This window comes from Pseudophryne corroboree, chromosome 9 (genome assembly GCF_028390025.1).
Source record: "Pseudophryne corroboree isolate aPseCor3 chromosome 9, aPseCor3.hap2, whole genome shotgun sequence".
In the NCBI taxonomy this organism is placed as follows: Eukaryota; Metazoa; Chordata; class Amphibia; order Anura; family Myobatrachidae; genus Pseudophryne; species Pseudophryne corroboree.
The window spans coordinates 34,407,961-34,426,127 of NC_086452.1; the positions used below are offsets into that span (position 1 = coordinate 34,407,961).

Genomic DNA, 18,167 nt, shown 5'->3' on the forward strand with positions numbered 1-18,167 from the left:
ACCCCTCTACGGTTTTTTATTACACACGCTGTAGAGTATCTCCTGATGATGTAACCTTGACAGCACTAGAAGCTATTGTAATGTTTCTACAACTTCCTGTTTTTGTTCATTTGAAATTTCAATAAAATCTATTTGCAAAAAAAAAAAAAAAAAAACATGGAGAGGGGAAGTTGGGTAAAATAGAATAATACATTTATGTTGTGTTTACTAAAACTTTGGCAATTGCAAATTTTGGTTTCTGTAAAATCATCCCTTAATTTTGCTTTGGTCCCCCATGTTGCGTATGGCAGTCCAGTATGTGATCCGGGACCATCAATCAGTGGATCTACAGTGCGTTGTAGTAAAGAGAGGAGATCACAGTGGCAGACACAAATTATAAGCGGTTTAAAATAAAATCAGATTTAATGCATTCGATTTAATTCACATTAAGAGGAAAACGCATTTTTAGCTTCTTTATTGCTCTTTCCAAGTAAAATTTATTAAAGTGTACCAGTTGCCTATACGTGGCGAAGGCAGCCATTTTGTGGGATGAACCAGGAAACAAGGTCTGGATGCCAGTAGCAGTGCCGAACGGATGACATACTGCATTGTAGTCTACATGGATCAGCCCACAACAAAATGGCTGCCCCAACAGGGTGGTGACACTTTAACTATTTGTTGGGTAAAATGCAATATCACTAAACAACGCAATTTATTTCATTAGAAATATATCATATATATTACACATCTTGATTTGTAATGATGTCGCCCTTCTGTAAGTTTTTGAAGAGAATTACTTTATATCACTGCAAATATTAATTACGGTACTACTGCCCACAAAGAGGGTTGGCCTGTGATGACGGCCATTTTGTGTTACTGGTGTATGGATAAGCTCACGATTATGGATTCAGCACCTCAAAATGGCAGTCACCCCTGGGGTACAGGTAAAAAGGTGCACTTTATCAATTCCGATATTTGGCCCACAATGCATTGCTGCTGGTATTAATAAAGATTTGGGTTCACAAAACAAACACAAGCGCTTTGACCGCCCTGTTTTATTTTCTTTGTTTTTTTTTTTGTATTTGAAAGCTTTATTGATTTATTTCACAAACCTTTTATCCCCCTCCCCCCCGTGACCCCCTTCTGACATCATGCAAAGGTCATGTCCAAACGGTTTGCATGTTTGAAGATTGTTGTCATGTGCATAGAGAAGGATTGAAGACACTGTGTAAATCCGAGGCACCCCCTATGACAGCTACTGATATTATAGATTTGGGTCTATATATACACAAAAATCTATCGCCATAAGCAATGTGCCATTCACCAGTAACTACTAAATTCTTTTTTTTATATATATATATATATATATATATATATATATATATATATATATATATATATATATAACTGTTTAAATTACATCCATTTATCAATGGTAAAATGTTGAAACGAGAGTCTAACTGCCAAAATACAGCCTTACTGAATTAAGTACAATTTACAAATACGATAATTACATTTTAAAACCATCAACAATGTTACACCTAGATATAAATACTGCAGGATGGGGGAACACGAAGGCTTCTGCAGAAAATGCTCGGAACAGCGGTTGATGCAACTTCCAGCAGAAATTTCCAAAGTTCAGAGTAGAGTTCGTGTTCATTAGCTTAAAATTAAAACCTCTTTGCAGAACATTGATCCTCCGGCATAATCATCCATTAGGCGTCAGCCAGATATTTCCCTTAGAGGAAAATAAATAAATAAAAAAACATATTTTTACATCCATGTGCTCATCATTAGGTCAGATCTACTTTTCACATTTATAATACAAGTAATTATTACAGAGCAATCAATACTAATTAGGTGATGTGCCCAGTTTCAAACGGGCAAAGGTTTGCTGTGCGGAACATTTTACCCCTTTTCACCCCCTTAGGTGTGGAATTTGGAAAAATCCCTGCTTAGTGAGTGGCTGCAAATAACGGTCACAGTTTTCAGACCACCAAGCAGGTCACATGTTCCAGGTCACCCAGCAGGTGCAGAGGGAGAGTTTACAAACTGTCACATTTTCCAGAGTACAATGGTGATGCATTGTAAATGGCAGGCGGACGTTTTGCCACATAATTCAAAACAAAAATAGGATTTTGGTACCTACCGGTAAATCCTTTTCTCTTAGTCCGTAGAGGATGCTGGGGACTCCAAAAGGACCATGGGGTATAGACGGATCCGCAGGAGCTTGGGCACACTATAAAGACTTAATACTGGGTGTGAACTGGCTCCTCCCTCTATGCCCCTCCTCCAGACCTCAGTTAGAAAACTGTGCCCAGAAGAGATGGACATTTCGAGGAAAGAATTTATTGTTACAAACACAGTGAGTGTCATACCAGCTCACACCTCAAACACACCGTAGAACGTGGCATTCAGTAGATTACCAGGCAACGGCATGAACAAAACACAGCCACATGCTGAGAAAATATGTAACACAAACGGTGTGTCCACATAAGAGAAATTAAGACCCCGCATGCCATGGCATGAACAACGGTAGCCACCGCCCAACAGAGAAGACACCACCAGGGTGTAACGCAGGCCTGGCCATCCTGTGGCTCTCCAGCTGTTGTAAAACTACAAGTCCCATCATGCTTTGCCACAGTTTTGCTATTAAGGAATGCTAAACCCGTGGCACGGCATGCTGGGATGTGTAGTTTCACAACATCTGGAGAGCCACAGGTTGGCCAAGCCTGGTGTAACCAAAAGAAATAACTGCAGACACAGAACGCACTGGGACGGGCGCCCAGCATCCTCTACGGACTAAGAGAAAAGGATTTACCGGTAGGTACCAAAATCCTATTTTCTCCTACGTCCTAGAGGATGCTGGGGACTCCAAAAGGACCATGGGGTTTATACCAAAGCTCCAAAACGGGCGGGAGAGTGCGGACGACTCTGCAGCACCAAGTGAGCAAACATAAGGTCCCCAAAATCAGGGTATCAAACTTGTAAAGCATAGTAAAAGCGTTTGACCCCGACCAAGAATTCGCTCGGCAATAGCTGAACCGCCGAGACTCCTCGGGCATCCGCCCAAGAAAAAACCCATCTTCCCAAAAGAAGAAACCTCCACCGACTTTGGTGACGACAAAGCAGTCGCAGAACGAACATGCCAAACTTCATCACAGATTCAGCATGTAACTGACTGTATAAAACAGTCTCCCAAATCAAGATGGGAACACACCAGACCCACAGGGCCTCTGTTTTTCCAAATTGAGCCAAATTGATGACCTACATACTCAAATACCAGGCTAGACCAAGGGAATTTGAACCAGCTAATGCCTAAGTAACCCCCGGCATCAACATAGGCCGATTTCTGTGAAACCCAGAAACCACTATTGGTAGAAGTACCAACCGGGAACTCAACTCCTCTCTATCCACCTGAAAGATCAAATAAGGCTCTTGTGAGCCAAAACCACCACTTCCGACACCCGGCTTGCGGACGTCAAAGTCAATAGCCTGACCACTTTCCAAGAGAGAAATTTCGTACAGGAACTTATTAGGCTTTCCTCCACATCGGCTTGTATGGCTAAGCACGAGCTAGCTGAAAGTCCTCCAAAGGAGCCTTCCTGGCTACACACCGAGACACATAATTACTCCAACAATGGTGGAAACGTTGTGCCGTCAGTTCTTTCGTAGCCTGAATATTTGAAGAAACTACTTCACTGGGAACAACCTTTCTACTTAGGACATGACCTTCAACCGTCCCGTCGCCAGACGCAGACGCGTTACGTCCTAATACACGCCATGATCTTGTTGTAACATTACCTCACGTAAATGGAAGAGGGCAGTAATTTCTTATGAGTAAACCATGAAAAACTGGATAACCAACCCTCGCTGGCTAAACCGTATTTTAAGAGGATCATCGGAGCCTCAGATCATCTTACGCTTACCACTGTCAGAAAGGTGAAAACGGAGAGGCCACCTAGACCGACTAAAACACACCCACGGTGTCACGAGGATGTCTACTGCTATAACTTGAGTGTCCCTTAACCTGGAACAATCTCCTCGAGACCTCTCGTTGAAGAGAGACGCCAACATGACCAATTGCGAAACTCCACAAAGACTTGTCACGTCTAGGAAAGCATCTCGATGATGACAGATTTTTTTCCGGCTGGATATCGTGTCCGCAGAGGAAATTTATTTCTCCGTCGTTTGCCTCCGGAACGAAGGCTGCTAATATAGCGTTTACCAGACATCCCACTCAACTGCAAACTGTGCATCTTCTGTCAGTTCCGCTTTTTCCTTGTTCCGCACTAGCGGCTTACTTATGCCATTGCTGACAAGTCGTCTGGCAGAATTAATACGGGCAGAACATGAAGAATATTTCAAGAAAGCTTACAGCGGACAAGTTTCCCAACTTGACCACATCCTCTGGAAATACGTCCCTTGCAAAGGACTGCTCCCCAGCTTCGGAGATCTGAATGCACGGACACCAGGATCTAAACCTGGATCCCTAACCTTCATTCCTCTAGAAGGAAAGAACCGAGCAAACAGCACATGAGCGAAGTCCTGGCCGTTTTGATTATAGTCCGGTGCATGCGCAGCTGAGACCCGGACCACATTTCTAACTGGTCCCATGAAACCCGCTCTGGTATTAGACCTGCTCACCGCAAAAGGCTTCTTATGCCGCAACCATCTGTCTTATTAATGGAACTTATTGATGAGGTGTCACCTCAAAGCCGATCCCACTCTGGATCCTCAGACCTCTTTCCACAGGAAAAAACACCTAACCCCAACCGGTCAGTATCAACTCTGAAACCCACTTCAGACATCTGCGTCGTTGGGAACACCAGGCCAATCCCTGCGCCGAAGAACAGTCAGGGATAAACAACGATATGCACCGTCTTACAAGGACAACCAAACAATGTCCTGAACGTGACGCACCTTTGTATGGCGTCGTATGCTACCTCCCCTTCCATAGTGGAAAGGCAAGATCTATTAGAAAAAATAGCAAGGGGAAACAACCGTAACTCAGAATTTACCCCTTTGGCTTCTATAAATAACTCACAGGTCCTAGTCTATTCCTGGACTAACTGAAAATTAGTAAACAAGTGGTCACCGGAGCGGGGACCAGTCAGATAGACTCAGCGCCAAGTGGTGTATGTAGTGGAAACAGAAAACTACGTCTACTTCTGCGAACCTAACAAGGCTGCAGAACACTTAACTTTTCACCTTCCACTGTCTACACAGAAAAGGAAAAAAGAACGGTAAAAAAGAACGGTGTCGAACCGGTGAAAGCGACTGCATCCCACAAAAGAATGCGTCGCCAACCGTTGTGAAGGAGGTTAACTCACGAATTTAGACTTACCAGCGGATACCGCCGAGATTGACTGAAGAGAGGCCACACCAGCAGGTATATATCTCTCACCAGCATCTCCCTGAGATCTCTTCCGCATTTTTCCGGTCACACCACCTGCTGTCACGTGACAGCCTGCTGTAATGTTATAAGGAAAAATAAACATAGGCAAGCCTACGCACCCTGGGTAGGATCAATCTATTGGATGCTGACCCAACTATCGCACTCCCTCAAGTGCGTACATTGCATAAAATGTCAAAACATAGAAATAAAATTTCACTTAGCTGCCTGTGTATGATCCTTTGCGAACGAACCCTGCGTCGATCAGGAGTTGACTGTCACACTTTTCTCTCTGCGTTGTGAAGAGACTAATATTCGGACTCCTTGAGAGGATCGAAACCAACTCGTCCTGGACAATCTAGAGCTTAATCAACAGAGCGGTCAGCACATGAGAATACCATTATCTCAGCATTCATGTATATACATAATGTAATACACAATACAACACCCATATTGTAATGATACATATATAAAGTTATATCTACACATATATACGTATAGACGCAACCTATACGCAAGACCCGTCAGGTCCCTAGTGACAGTAGTGTGTGAAAGTGTATGACCATGTACTGACGTGCCCCCGATGTGAATCTACCAGGAACTTTACGGTCGACAGAAACTGAGTAAATGTCGACAGCACGGACTAGTAAACGGGCAAAAATAATAATAATCTGGGACCCCTAAGGGGTCTGAGGAAAGCATACCTCTACCAATGTAATAACACTCCCGCTACATATTATATATATATAGCTATATATATATATACAAATCAATACAGGTACAAGGCATTTACAGCCTGCAAAAGTCTTCCCCAGGCATTACCATTGATGCCGACAGGGCATCGAACGACTGCCGTGTCTCCCCTAACGTGCTTACTTATTTTTAAGTACACAAAAGCAACCTGCTTAAAATTAGGTGTTTAAACCAATACTGGCCAGTGTCGGCGAAAACGACAGTCATCCCCACAGGAACTGTCGACAAAATCCTCACATCTGTCGACATAAGTCGACTAGCCAATATTGTGTAAGTGAAAAGGGAAACAGTGACTTCATGTTAACACCACCAGGAGTATGCGCCCATTAATTAACATAATGCTACATTACCCCCCTATAGCATTAAGAGCACTGAGTCCCCCACTTTCAGAAAATAATTTTGGCGGGGACCTAAGTAAATATGGCGCTGACTCCTATGTTAAGGCTAAGCTCCGCCTTTCCCAGCGCGCTTACGCCCGCCTAACATAAATCTGCAGTTGAAGTATGAACTTATATACAGGGATATATCTCCTGTATATAACCCTATATATACAAACACATATATATATACATATATACATATATATATATATATATATATATATATATATATATATATACACACACTACACGCAGCCCAGGGCGCCCCCGGAACTGTTGGTGTGTGGGAGCCCCGGAGCGCAGTGCTCACGTTGCGGTGCCCCGGCGGGTGAAGATACCCGGAGTCCGGGCATAATCCGCTAGGGAAAATTTAGAAATTATGCCCAGGACGCTCCCCCCCAGCAGGGCGCACCCATGGGGCCTGTCTGAACCAATAGCGCACAGTGCGCTGCAACCCGCCGGCGGGGTCCGGAGCCCCGGTGCCGCCCGCTACCTCTTACCTGCACCGCTGTGTCCCCCCTAGCGCACTCCCGTCCGTCTCGGCTCCTGCTCGGAGACCGGCGTGCAGTGTGTGGGAGCATTCTGGCGGGGTCCGGGGCGAAGCGCCTCGGCCCCGTCGGACGCGCTAGGCGGGAAGGCCAGTGGCGGCTAGGTAACGGAGCGTAATGCGCCAGACTGAGCTGCCGGGAGGGGGGAGAGGGGGGGGGGGGGGGGGGACCGAGCCCCGGCCCCACAATATCCGTTAATGAGAATAAATAAAAATATCCCCAGTGAATAAGCCTGGCTGCGGGCGCGGGGGGGGGGGGGGGGGGGGGGGGGGGGGCTAGGTAGGTAGGGTATATGCTCACAGGGGTAGGACTACAGTGCCCAGGCACTAATCCACTTTTATGTCAGACCCTTTAGGAAAACCCAGTAACTGCTGCCCAGGGCGCTCCCCCCCCAGCACCCTGCACCCTGTGAGTGCGTTGGTGTGTGGGAGCATGGAGCGCAGCACTACCACTGTACCTCCGTTACTGAAGTCTTCTGCCGTCACTGAAGTCTTCTGTTCTTCTCATACTCACCCGACTTCTTTCTTCTGGCTTCTGTGAGGGGGTGACGGCGTGGCTCCGGGAACAAGCAGCTAGGCGCACCAAGTGATCGAACCCTCTGCAGCTAATGGTGTGCAGTAGCCTAGAAGCAGAGCCTTGAAACTCACAGAAGTAGGTCCTGCTTCTCTCCCCTCACTCCTGTAGCCAGCAGGTCTCCCTGAAAATAAAAAACCTAACAAAGTCTTTTAGAGAAACTCAGTAGAGCTCCCCTAGTGTGTGTCCTTTCACTTCTGGGCACAAAGTCTAACGGAGGTCTGGAGGAGGGGCATAGAGGGAGGAGCCAGTTCACACCCAGTATTAAGTCTTTATAGTGTGCCCAAGCTCCTGCGGATCCGTCTATACCCCACGGTCCTTTTGGAGTCCCCAGTATCCTCTAGGACGTAGGAGAAACAACCAATTACAGTGCCAATATTTTTCTGCACATCTACAAACCAACACTTTTAATTTGGTATATGATGTGGCCTGCTTAGACAACGGCATCATAAAAATATATGTCGTATAAAAGGGACCTTCTGCAATTAATATATAGATTAGTTTTATTTTGCAAGTAAAAAAAAAAAAAAAGCTTTTCACATCCAGAACACAGCAAACTATCCTGCACTGATTAGCTCAAACAGGGCAGAAACAGGCTCGCTGCAGATGGATTTCCAGTAACAACACAAGCCTGGGCTATGGTCTAGATACCCACAGGGTGAGGCGCTGAGCCAAACGGCCGTCATGTACATGTGTTGTGCGCCATATTGCACAAAATAACTGGTGTGACTTTGACACTCTGCCACAGGTACTGATTTCCATACTCGATAGTGTACTAAGCAGCTAAGGGGCAATCGGACCAGCGCTGCCGATATTTGTTCATTATCAGGCGTCAACATCAATGGTGCAGTATCCGTGCGACACCATTGATGGGGAAAAAAAAAACAACAAACCATTTACTATCGGTCAAAGATCATCAATCACTGGCTGCAAGCTATCAATCTGCATCCCTAAATTATACAGTATACCGAAAATATAGACAGCAAGTTGCACTATCCTGCAATAACCAGTGGAAGAATATAAGTCACACTAGGCCTCGGGCAGACGTGCATGCATTTATCCAAATAAATTTTAACCGTAAACTTTGCAAACAACCTAATTAAGGCTCCTACCCACAATTATTCACTAAAATTAAAGCCTCTTCCCCGTTATTGTTAGTACATTACAAATGCTTACCTGCAGCAAACCTCTTTTTAATAAGTGAGAACCTGTATCCGCCTCCTACCAATTCGATGTCGCACCCGGACAATGTGGTCCCCTCACTAGTGAACTGAACTGCTAAGGGTGCTGGCTTGCTGGGTCCTTCCGACAGCTGGAACCTCGCAAGCAAAGAGCCGACACCTGGTGCACAGAAAGCGAGAACGTAAAGGTCACAGGGGGCAGGGAGGATTCTGGAGATGACAGTAGTGGCATTTCTTTCTAAAAGAGTTATAGAAAATATCCAGTTATAAACGTATTCGTAGGGCTGTACCGGCCTGATATTTTATACCTGGTGCATCAAAAGTCGGGCGCTAGGTTCACATATAAATGGGGAAATTGGGGTATCGGCGGATAACATGGGAAACAGTGTAATAGACGGTCTGGATTGGCATCAAGTAGTAACCCTTGTTATAGTTTAAATGAAGGAGAAATCCTGCCCTCACTGGTAATGGGAATATATAAGTGCTCTCAGTTTACCTCCGTTTTCAGATTTCTGAGAAATATCAGGAATTTTCCATAATATCCTCTGTTGTTCTGCATTCCTGGTGATGGAGAAAACCAGACAATGGTATAGGCATGCCCGAAAGGCAGATTCTCATACACCATTAATAACTGACCTCACTGCGAGTACAAAAGTGGGAACTCGACTTAAAACCAATTGTAGTTATAATTCTATTTTAGTAGAATCAAAAGTTATGGCTTGGTAAACTGTACTGCAGGGGTTCCCAAACTTGGGCCCAGATCTATCAAGCCTTGTAAAGTGATAATTTGCACGGTGATAAAGGAGCAGATGTATTAAGCCTGGAGAAGTGATAAAGCAGTGATAAGTGCACAGTAATTAAGCACCAGCCAATCAGCTCCAATATGTAAATTGACAGGAGCTGATTGGCTGGTGCGTTATCAGCTTGCACTTATCACTGCTTTATCACTTCTCCAGGCTTAATACATCTGCCGTAAAATACCAGCCAATCAGCTCATAACTGTAATTTTTCAAACACAGCCTGTAATATGCAGTTAGGAGATGATTGGTTGGTACTTTGGGGGACATTTACTAAGCAGTGATAAGAGCGGAGAAGTGAGCCAGTGGAGAAGTTGCCCATGGCAACCAATCAGCACTGAAGTAACATCTATAATTTGCATACTATAAAATGATACAGAGCTGCTGATTGGTTGATGGGGCAACTTCTCCACTGGCTCACCTCTCCGCTCTTATCACTGCTTAGTAAATGTCCCCCTTTATCACTGTGCAAATTTATCACTCTCCAAGGCTTGATAAATCTGGGACTTGGTCCTAAGGAACCCCAACTGTCCACGCTTAAGGTCAGGTGACTTCATTAGTGCATCAGTCAGATTTATTATACCATCTGTGCACAAACAAGGATATCCTTAAAACCTGGACTGTCAGGGCTCCTTGGGAAACGTTGCTGTACGGTATCTGGGACATAAATTAAATCATTTAACTTTTTTCCTTTAGAACATGCAGAACACAATGCACCCCCTTGGCTAAATGTCCCCTTATTTTCAGTTCTGTTACAGTCCAGTTTCAGCCATTTCTTCATACTGAGATAATTAATAGGGATTCTCAGTCAAGGACAAGCACCAAAGCTCATTTCTCATAATCTATTCAGATGTAGGTGGCCCACGCCTCTCCCGTGGTCATTAATAAGGAAAACTAATCTATCATTTAGCCTCTGCATGGAAGGCAATTAGCTCTTCAATGGCTTGAAAAACATTCTTTCTGAGGCTCACATTCTAAGGAAGCCTCTGCTTCTGTCACAGGAACACACAACAAATAGACTTTCATGAACTTCTGCTCACCAGACAGCAGGGGGCAGCACAGCCTGAAGTTTTGTTACTCCCCCATCTATTGGGATAACAAACTGGACATTGTTTAGGGCAACTAGTGTGGTCATGGACTCCGGGTTATACTTGTAGTCTATCCGGAGGTCGGTGCTGGTGGGGTCGCACCTCCAGTTCACGGCAAGGTTCAGAGGAGTAGACTGAAGGCCCTGGGATGATACCTGGTACAACGAGAGGCAAAACAGCGGTTCTCCCAAAGTTCTGAACGTGTAACGGAGCCTCTGCAATCACACCGAGCAGCTGCAGCCATTTACCTGATATTTCAGCATGTCCACGTTGTAGTACGTAGCTTGCGGCTTCTGCTCAGACACTTTCTTCAGATGCGTCATCAGATTTGGCATGTTCACCCAGAACTCCTTTGCGTTGGGGGTTGGCTGCGTATTATCACTGTGCGAGGAAACGCAGCACGCAGATTAGGGTTTTCCTCGAGTGAGAAGTCTTACGTCTCATTAGAAGTGGCGTACGGTGAATTCGGAAGAAGGTTTTGTACTTACCAGCAGAGGAGCTGTGGGTTTGGCAGAACGTGTTCTAACCGGCTGTAATTGGTGATGCGGAATGTCAGAGCGGCTGGCGCCGGGTTGTTGGAGAAATGCCGCGTGATTCCTGCCGGGAAGGACAAAACCATTTCTCCGGTGACCTTCACTATGCACCTGGGAACACACAAATGCATTTTATGTATGAGCAGAGTTCCTGGTATCTGGATGGTGAAGATGTGTATATACGGCTTATTTTATTATTCTATATGTGGGCCATTATCAGAAATGACTTCTCTATGTATACGTAAACAGACAACTACAGTGTTATGCCTTATCTATGGTATGATACTAAAAGTAACCCAAACGCCCAGGCCCCACCCACGCAGTCCTGTGTCCTGATTGGCCCAGAGCAGTGTTCATATTAAAACTGGTCGCTTTAAAAAACACACGCCAGCAGGTATATCCAGATTGCGTTCAGCGCAACGGACACATAATGAGGCGGCATGTCCAAAGAACAAAGCTGAAAACCTCAGCAACCAATCAGATTCGGGCACTTATCTAGGGCTGTTTACAAAATAACAGCAAACAGCTGACTGGTAGCTTAGAGCGACCAGTTACATAAATGTTCCCTATTGTGTTTCATCGAGGAAACTTTTCTATCTACACATGGGAGTCTTAACTGTGTATAGATGTATCCGTCTACTCGGACACCGATACACGTCTATGTCCTTTTGACTCTTGTGCCCGAATGGAAAGAGGGAAAGAGGAAAGGTTCTGTTACAGGCTGGCAGACACGCGAGTCAGGTAATCCAGCGGGTAATGTTACACAGCTACTCACTTGTTGGGATCGGCCCCCTTGAAGTACGCGTTGACCGTCTCGGTGAAGGCAGCTGCCACCGGTAAGGTATCCTGGGCCCCCATGGTCAGCGGGCTCGGTCCTCTGGAAGATCCTGCAAGACAGGGGGCAGCTGATCTCTTGTTATGGGTGTAAGATTCTCAAGTGATAGAGCAAAACCACAACACCCACATTAACTGCGACACACTCAGACACCCACTCTATGCTACAACGGAAAACATCATCGTCACTCGCAGGGGGGGGGGGCCCTTATAGAAACCGGTGCAGAGGCAACAGAAGGAGCTTCTGTAACCCATAGCAACCAGACTTCTTATTCTAGCACAGCATAGAAAATAAATATGATTAGTGCTTCAGTCACCTCTGCGCCAGTTTTATAAATGTCACCCGATATGTTTTTACATTATACACAAAAGATTTCTATATATTTTTAGCTAGGAAATCGTGCACAGTTTTAATCAGATTCTGCCTTTTTTTTTTTTTTTTCTACCCCATTCCATGTCAATACCAAAAAGTACACTGTATTTGTATCAGATGCACTAAATCATTACGCCAGCAGTCGCTTCATTCCAAGCCACAATTGCATGACAGTTCTCTCTTTGCTTCAGGCAGAACGAACTATATATACACTGGGGGAGACTTATTACAGCTTGGAGAGTGATACAAACACAGCAGTCAGGGGCGGATTGGCTGTGCTTTATCTCTCTCCACTTTATAACTCTCAAAGGCTTTAGTACAGCTGCCCCTTTGTCTCTCCCCTAGCTATGATAAATCTTCCAGAGAGAGAGACAGAGAGGAGATATATATATATATATATACATAGATATAGATGGATATATTGAAATACATCACATCAGCATATCAAGGTGACTGGGATATCCAAGCACTTGGATATTATTTCGTAGCCTTTTCTTTTCTTGTTCATGTCTATGCTGTAATTGTATCAATCATATTCACAGCTTTCCTTCAGAGTCACAGTATGGCCAATGTTAACGGAATGATGGGATCTTTTATCCATAAAAGCAGACCTTTATTTTAATGATTTACAGGTAGAGGCTAACTGAAAGCCAATTGTTAGGGAAATATTTTTCATAAGTGTAAGCTTGGAGCTTCCACAGCACGTGTCGAATAGATATGCAAGCATCAATTTATTGTTTTTATTGATAAAAAATCTGTCAATAAATAATGATGTGTTTACAAATTTATATTATAAGCCTGCTGGTCCACGATAAAATACTGACTGGAACAATAGGTGTGTCATTTGTAATTCAAATCTGTTTATTTATTAGGGGGCTGAACACTTTTGCAAGCCACTATAAATAAGGTCTGTGTGGCTTTGGTTATGGTATAAATGTATCATGTTGCATAAAACAGTAACTGTAGATGGATAGCATATAAGAACATTTGCTTTACAGACAAACGTATAGTGCAAAATGCATAGACCGGATGCGGTCTATGCCTCCAACAAGGGTAGAACACAGTACAAACTTAAACATCAGAGTGCAGAATTGTTATATATGTAATTAATCTTTATAGTTTGCAGAATTATTTACACAATAATGTTACATATCTTATGTTGGTATGTGTGGTTAAACCTCCCACTTTAATAACGCCAATATACTTCAAAGACCTGGGATCTCATAGGCTCTGTAATGCAATATGCACTGGTGCAAACCTCAGACCAGTAATGTACTGCTAGATGTGCACCCTTACAGGACTTCATATGCTATACGCAGCTCTGTCTGATAAACACACTATGGTAACACAAACATCGCCAACTTTTAAGGACATATGTTTTTATGTTATTTATTGTAAACACTCTAAATGACATTATTTCGGATGGAGTTTTCTTCCAAACATCCCTTACCCTTCTCTAGCTGTATTAGTTTATATTTAAAAAAAAAAAAAAAAAAAAAAAAAAAAAGACGCAGTCGCCAGGTATTTTGTAGTAAAACAAGAAAATGGAATTATAATACCTTGTGCACCATATACTTAGGAAAAAATACTGCATTGCAAAATGCTGTGAGGAGGAAATTAAGATAATTATGCACTATGCTCTCTCCTGGGCCGGCTTTCTCCAGACTACATAGCAGGGTTGCTGTGAGGAGGAAAGGAAGATAGTTATGCACTATGCTCTCTCCTGGGCCAGCTTTCTCCAGACTACATAGCAGGGTTGCGGTGAGGAAGAAAGGAAGATAGTTATGCACTTTGCTCTCTCCTGGGCCAGCTTTCCCAAGACTGCATAGCAAGATGCTGTGAGGTAGAAAGGAAGATAGTTATGCACTATGCACTCTCCTGGGCCGGCTTTCTCCAGACTACATAGCAGGGTTGCGGTGAGGAAGAAAGGAAGATAGTTATGCACTATGCTCTCTCCTGGGCCAGCTTTCTCCAGACTACATAGCAGGGTTGCGGTGAGGAAGAAAGGAAGATAGTTATGCACTATGCTCTCTCCTGGGCCAGCTTTCTCCAGACTACATAGCAGGGTTGCTGTGAGGAAGAAAGGAAGATAATTATGCACTATGCTCTCTCCTGGGCCAGCTTTCCCAGGACTGCATAGCAAGATGCTGTGAGGTAGAAAGGAAGATAATTATGCACTATGCTCTCTCCTGGGCCGGCTTTCTCCAGACCGCATAGCAGGATGCTGTGAGGTAGACAGGAAGCTCTTTATGCACTATGCTGTTTCCTGGGCCGGCTTTCTCCAGACTACATAGGATGCTGTGAGGCAGAGGAAGATCTTTATGCACTATGCTGTCTCCTGGGCCAGCTTTCTCCAGACTACATAGCAGGATTGCTGTGAGGTAGAAGAAGCTCTTTATGCACTATGCTCTCTTCTGGGCCAGCTTTCTCCAGACTACATAGGATGCTGTGAGGTAGAGGAAGATAATTATGCACTATGCTCTCTCCTGGGCCAGCTTTCCCAGGATTGCATAGCAGGATGCTGTGAGGTAGACAGGAAGCTCTTTATGCACTATGCTGTTTCCTGGGCCGGCTTTCTCCAGACTACATAGGATGCTGTGAGGCAGAGGAAGATCTTTATGCACTATGCTGTCTCCTGGGCCAGCTTTCTCCAGACTACATAGCAGGATTGCTGTGAGGTAGAAGAAGCTCTTTATGCACTATGCTCTCTTCTGGGCCAGCTTTCTCCAGACTACATAGGATGCTGTGAGGTAGAGGAAGATAATTATGCACTATGCTCTCTCCTGGGCCAGCTTTCCCAGGATTGCATAGCAGGATGCTGTGAGGTAGAAAGGAAGATATTTATGCACTATGCTCTCTCCTGGGCCGGCTTTCCCAGGACTGCATAGCAGGATGCTGTGAGGTAGAAAGGAAGATATTATGCTCTCTCCTGGGTCGGCTTTCCCAGGACTGCATAGCAGGATGCTGTGAGGTAGAAATTAAGATATTTATGCACTATGCTCTCTCCTGGGCCGGCTTTCTCCAGACTGCATAGCAGGATTCTCCTGGGCCAGCTTTCCCCAGACTACATAGGATGCTGTGAGGTAGAGGAAGATCTTTATGCACTATGCTCTCTCCTGGGCCAGCTTTCCCAGGACTGCATAGCAGGATGCTGTGAGGTAGAAATTAAGATATTTATGCACTATGCTCTCTCCTGGGTCAGCTTTCTCCAGACTACATAGGATGCTGTGAGGTAGAAGAAGCTCTTTATGCACTATGCTGTCTCCTGGGCCGGCTTTCTCCAGACTGCATAGCAGGATGCTGTGAGGTAGAAGAAGCTCTTTATGCACTATGCTGTCTCCTGGGCCGGCTTTCTCCAGACTGCATAGCAGGATGCTGTGAGGTAGAAGAAGCTCTTTATGCACTATGCTGTCTCCTGGGCCGGCTTTCTCCAGACTGCATAGCAGGATGCTGTGAGGTAGAAGAAGCTCTTTATGCACTATGCTGTCTCCTGGGCCGGCTTTCTCCAGACTGCATAGCAGGATGCTGTGAGGTAGAAGAAGCTCTTTATGCACTATGCTGTCTCCTGGGCCGGCTTTCTCCAGACTGCATAGCAGGATGCTGTGAGGTAGAAGCTCTTTATGCACTATGCTGTCTCCTGGGCCGGCTTTCTCCAGACTGCATAGCAGGATGCTGTGAGGTAGAAGAAGATCTTTATGCACTATGCTGTCTCCTGGGCCGGCTTTCTCCAGGACTGCATAGCAGGATGCTGTGAGGTAGAAGAAGCTCTTTATGCACTATGCTCTCTCCTGGGCCAGCTTTCTCCAGGACTGCATAGCAGGATGCTGTGAGGTAGAAGAAGATCTTTATGCACTATGCTGTCTCCTAGGCCAGCTTTCTCCAGACTGCATAGCAGGATGCTGTGAGGTAGAAGAAGATCTTTATGAACTCTGCTCTCTTCTGGGCCGGCTTTCTCCAGGACTGCATAGCAGGATGCTGTGAGGTAGAAGAAGCTCTTTATGCACTATGCTCTCTCCTGGGCCAGCTTTCTCCAGGACTGCATAGCAGGATGCTGTGAGGTAGAAGAAGATCTTTATGCACTATGCTGTCTCCTGGGCCAGCTTTCTCCAGGACTGCATAGCAGGATGCTGTGAGGTAGAAGAAGATCTTTATGCACTATGCTCTCTTCTGGGCCAGCTTTCCCCTGACTACGTAGGATGCTGTGAGGTAGAGGAAGCTCTTTATGCAGTGTATAATAATAATAATAATAATAATAATAATAATTTATTGTCATCAATAGTTCAAGAAGAAAATACATGAACAATCAACGAAACTAAAAGCAAGCATATACAGAGACCATAAGAACAGAAAGAGCACTCCTGAAACCAAGACATTCTCAATTATCACTTTATCTCGGTCCTATCCGGTTTAACATGTTTACTGCTGTTGGGAAAAAACTACCCCTTAACCGGTTACTCCGACAGAGAATAGAACGATAACGCCTATTAGATGGCAACACAAAAAACATCCCTACATTAGGATGAGATAGATCTCCCAAAATACTTCTCACCTTAGTGAGGAGCCTTTTTTCATATATATCCTGAATACAGGGCAAACTAACTCCAATAACTCTACTCGCAGTTTTAACCACTCTCTGAAGGGACTTACGTTCTGCGGCAGTACAGTTACCAAACCATACCATAATCCCGTATGTAAGGACACTCTCTAAGATGGCCGAATAAAAATTTACTCAAATCTCCTTACGCATTCCCGCCATACGCATTTTCCTCAGTAAAAACAAGCGTTGTTGGGCCTTTTTAACAACACATCGTGTATGAGTGCCCTAGGACAAATCATTAGAGATGTTAATACCCAGGAATTTAAAAGACTCAACTGTCTCCACTTCCTGGTTATTTACTACTATAGGACAAAAGGGCTGCTTATGTATTTTCCTAAAATCTACAATCATTTCTTTCGTTTTTTTTACGTTTAGGATTAAATGATTTGTTTGACTCCAAGCTTCTAACCTAGCAACCTCAGATCTATATTCTGACTCATCATCCTTACTTATTAAACCTACAACTGCAATATCATCGGCAAATTTAATAATGTGAACGGACTCCGATTTAGAAAGGCAATCATAGGTAAACAGGGAGTACAACAGGGGACTCAGTACACAGCCCTGAGGCACCCCCGTACTAATTACAAGCTCGCTTGACAGAGAATTGTACAATCTAACAGATTGGGTCCTATTCAGCATGCACTATGCTGCCTCCTGCGCTGGCTTTCTCCAGACTGCATAGCAGGACTGCTGTAACATAAAGGAAGCTCTTTATGCACTATGCCAGGCCTGGCCAACATGTGGCTCTCCAGCTGATGTGAAACTACACAACCCAGCATTCCATGTGACAGTTTTAGCATTCCCTAACAGCAAAACTGTAGCAAGGCATGCTGGGACTTTTAGTTTCACAACAGGTGGAGAGCCCCAGGTTGGCCAGGCCTGCACTATGCTGTCTCTTGACCTGGCTTTCTCCAGACTCTGTAAAATGCTGTGAAGTAAAGGAAGCTCTTTATGCACTATGCTGTCTCCTGGGCCAGCGACCCCAGACTCTGCAGGATTGCTGTGAGGTAGACAGGAAGCTACTTATGCACTATGCTGTCTCCTGGGCCAGCGACCCCAGACTCTGCAGGATTGCTGTGAGGTAGACAGGAAGCTACTTATGCACTATGCTCTCTCCTGAGCCGGCGTCCCCA

The 18,167-nt window shown here is 44.8% G+C and overlaps 1 protein-coding gene across 11 annotated transcripts in view; it reads right to left on the reverse strand.

The window, feature by feature from the left end:
• Nucleotides 1-383: 383 nt before the first annotated feature.
• Nucleotides 384-18,167, reverse strand: part of SGIP1 (SH3GL interacting endocytic adaptor 1) — a 174,077-nt gene continuing 156,293 nt past the window's right edge. For 7 of the 11 annotated variants that reach the window (XM_063939159.1, XM_063939157.1, XM_063939158.1 and 4 more), the window contains 7 exons: nucleotides 12,003-12,114; nucleotides 11,183-11,338; nucleotides 10,943-11,075; nucleotides 10,647-10,849; nucleotides 9,306-9,370; nucleotides 8,805-8,969; nucleotides 384-1,717 (listed from right to left, as the gene is read on the reverse strand). In XM_063939159.1, coding sequence (XP_063795229.1) covers nucleotides 1,695-1,717; nucleotides 8,805-8,969; nucleotides 9,306-9,370; nucleotides 10,647-10,849; nucleotides 10,943-11,075; nucleotides 11,183-11,338; nucleotides 12,003-12,114 — 857 coding nt within the window. In that variant the 3' untranslated portion in view covers nucleotides 384-1,694. Of the gene's footprint in view, nucleotides 1,718-8,804; nucleotides 8,970-9,305; nucleotides 9,371-10,646; nucleotides 10,850-10,942; nucleotides 11,076-11,182; nucleotides 11,339-12,002; nucleotides 12,133-18,167 lie in introns of all 11 variants that reach the window. The other 4 variants (XM_063939151.1, XM_063939154.1, XM_063939149.1 and 1 more) reach the window with 1 other exon arrangement.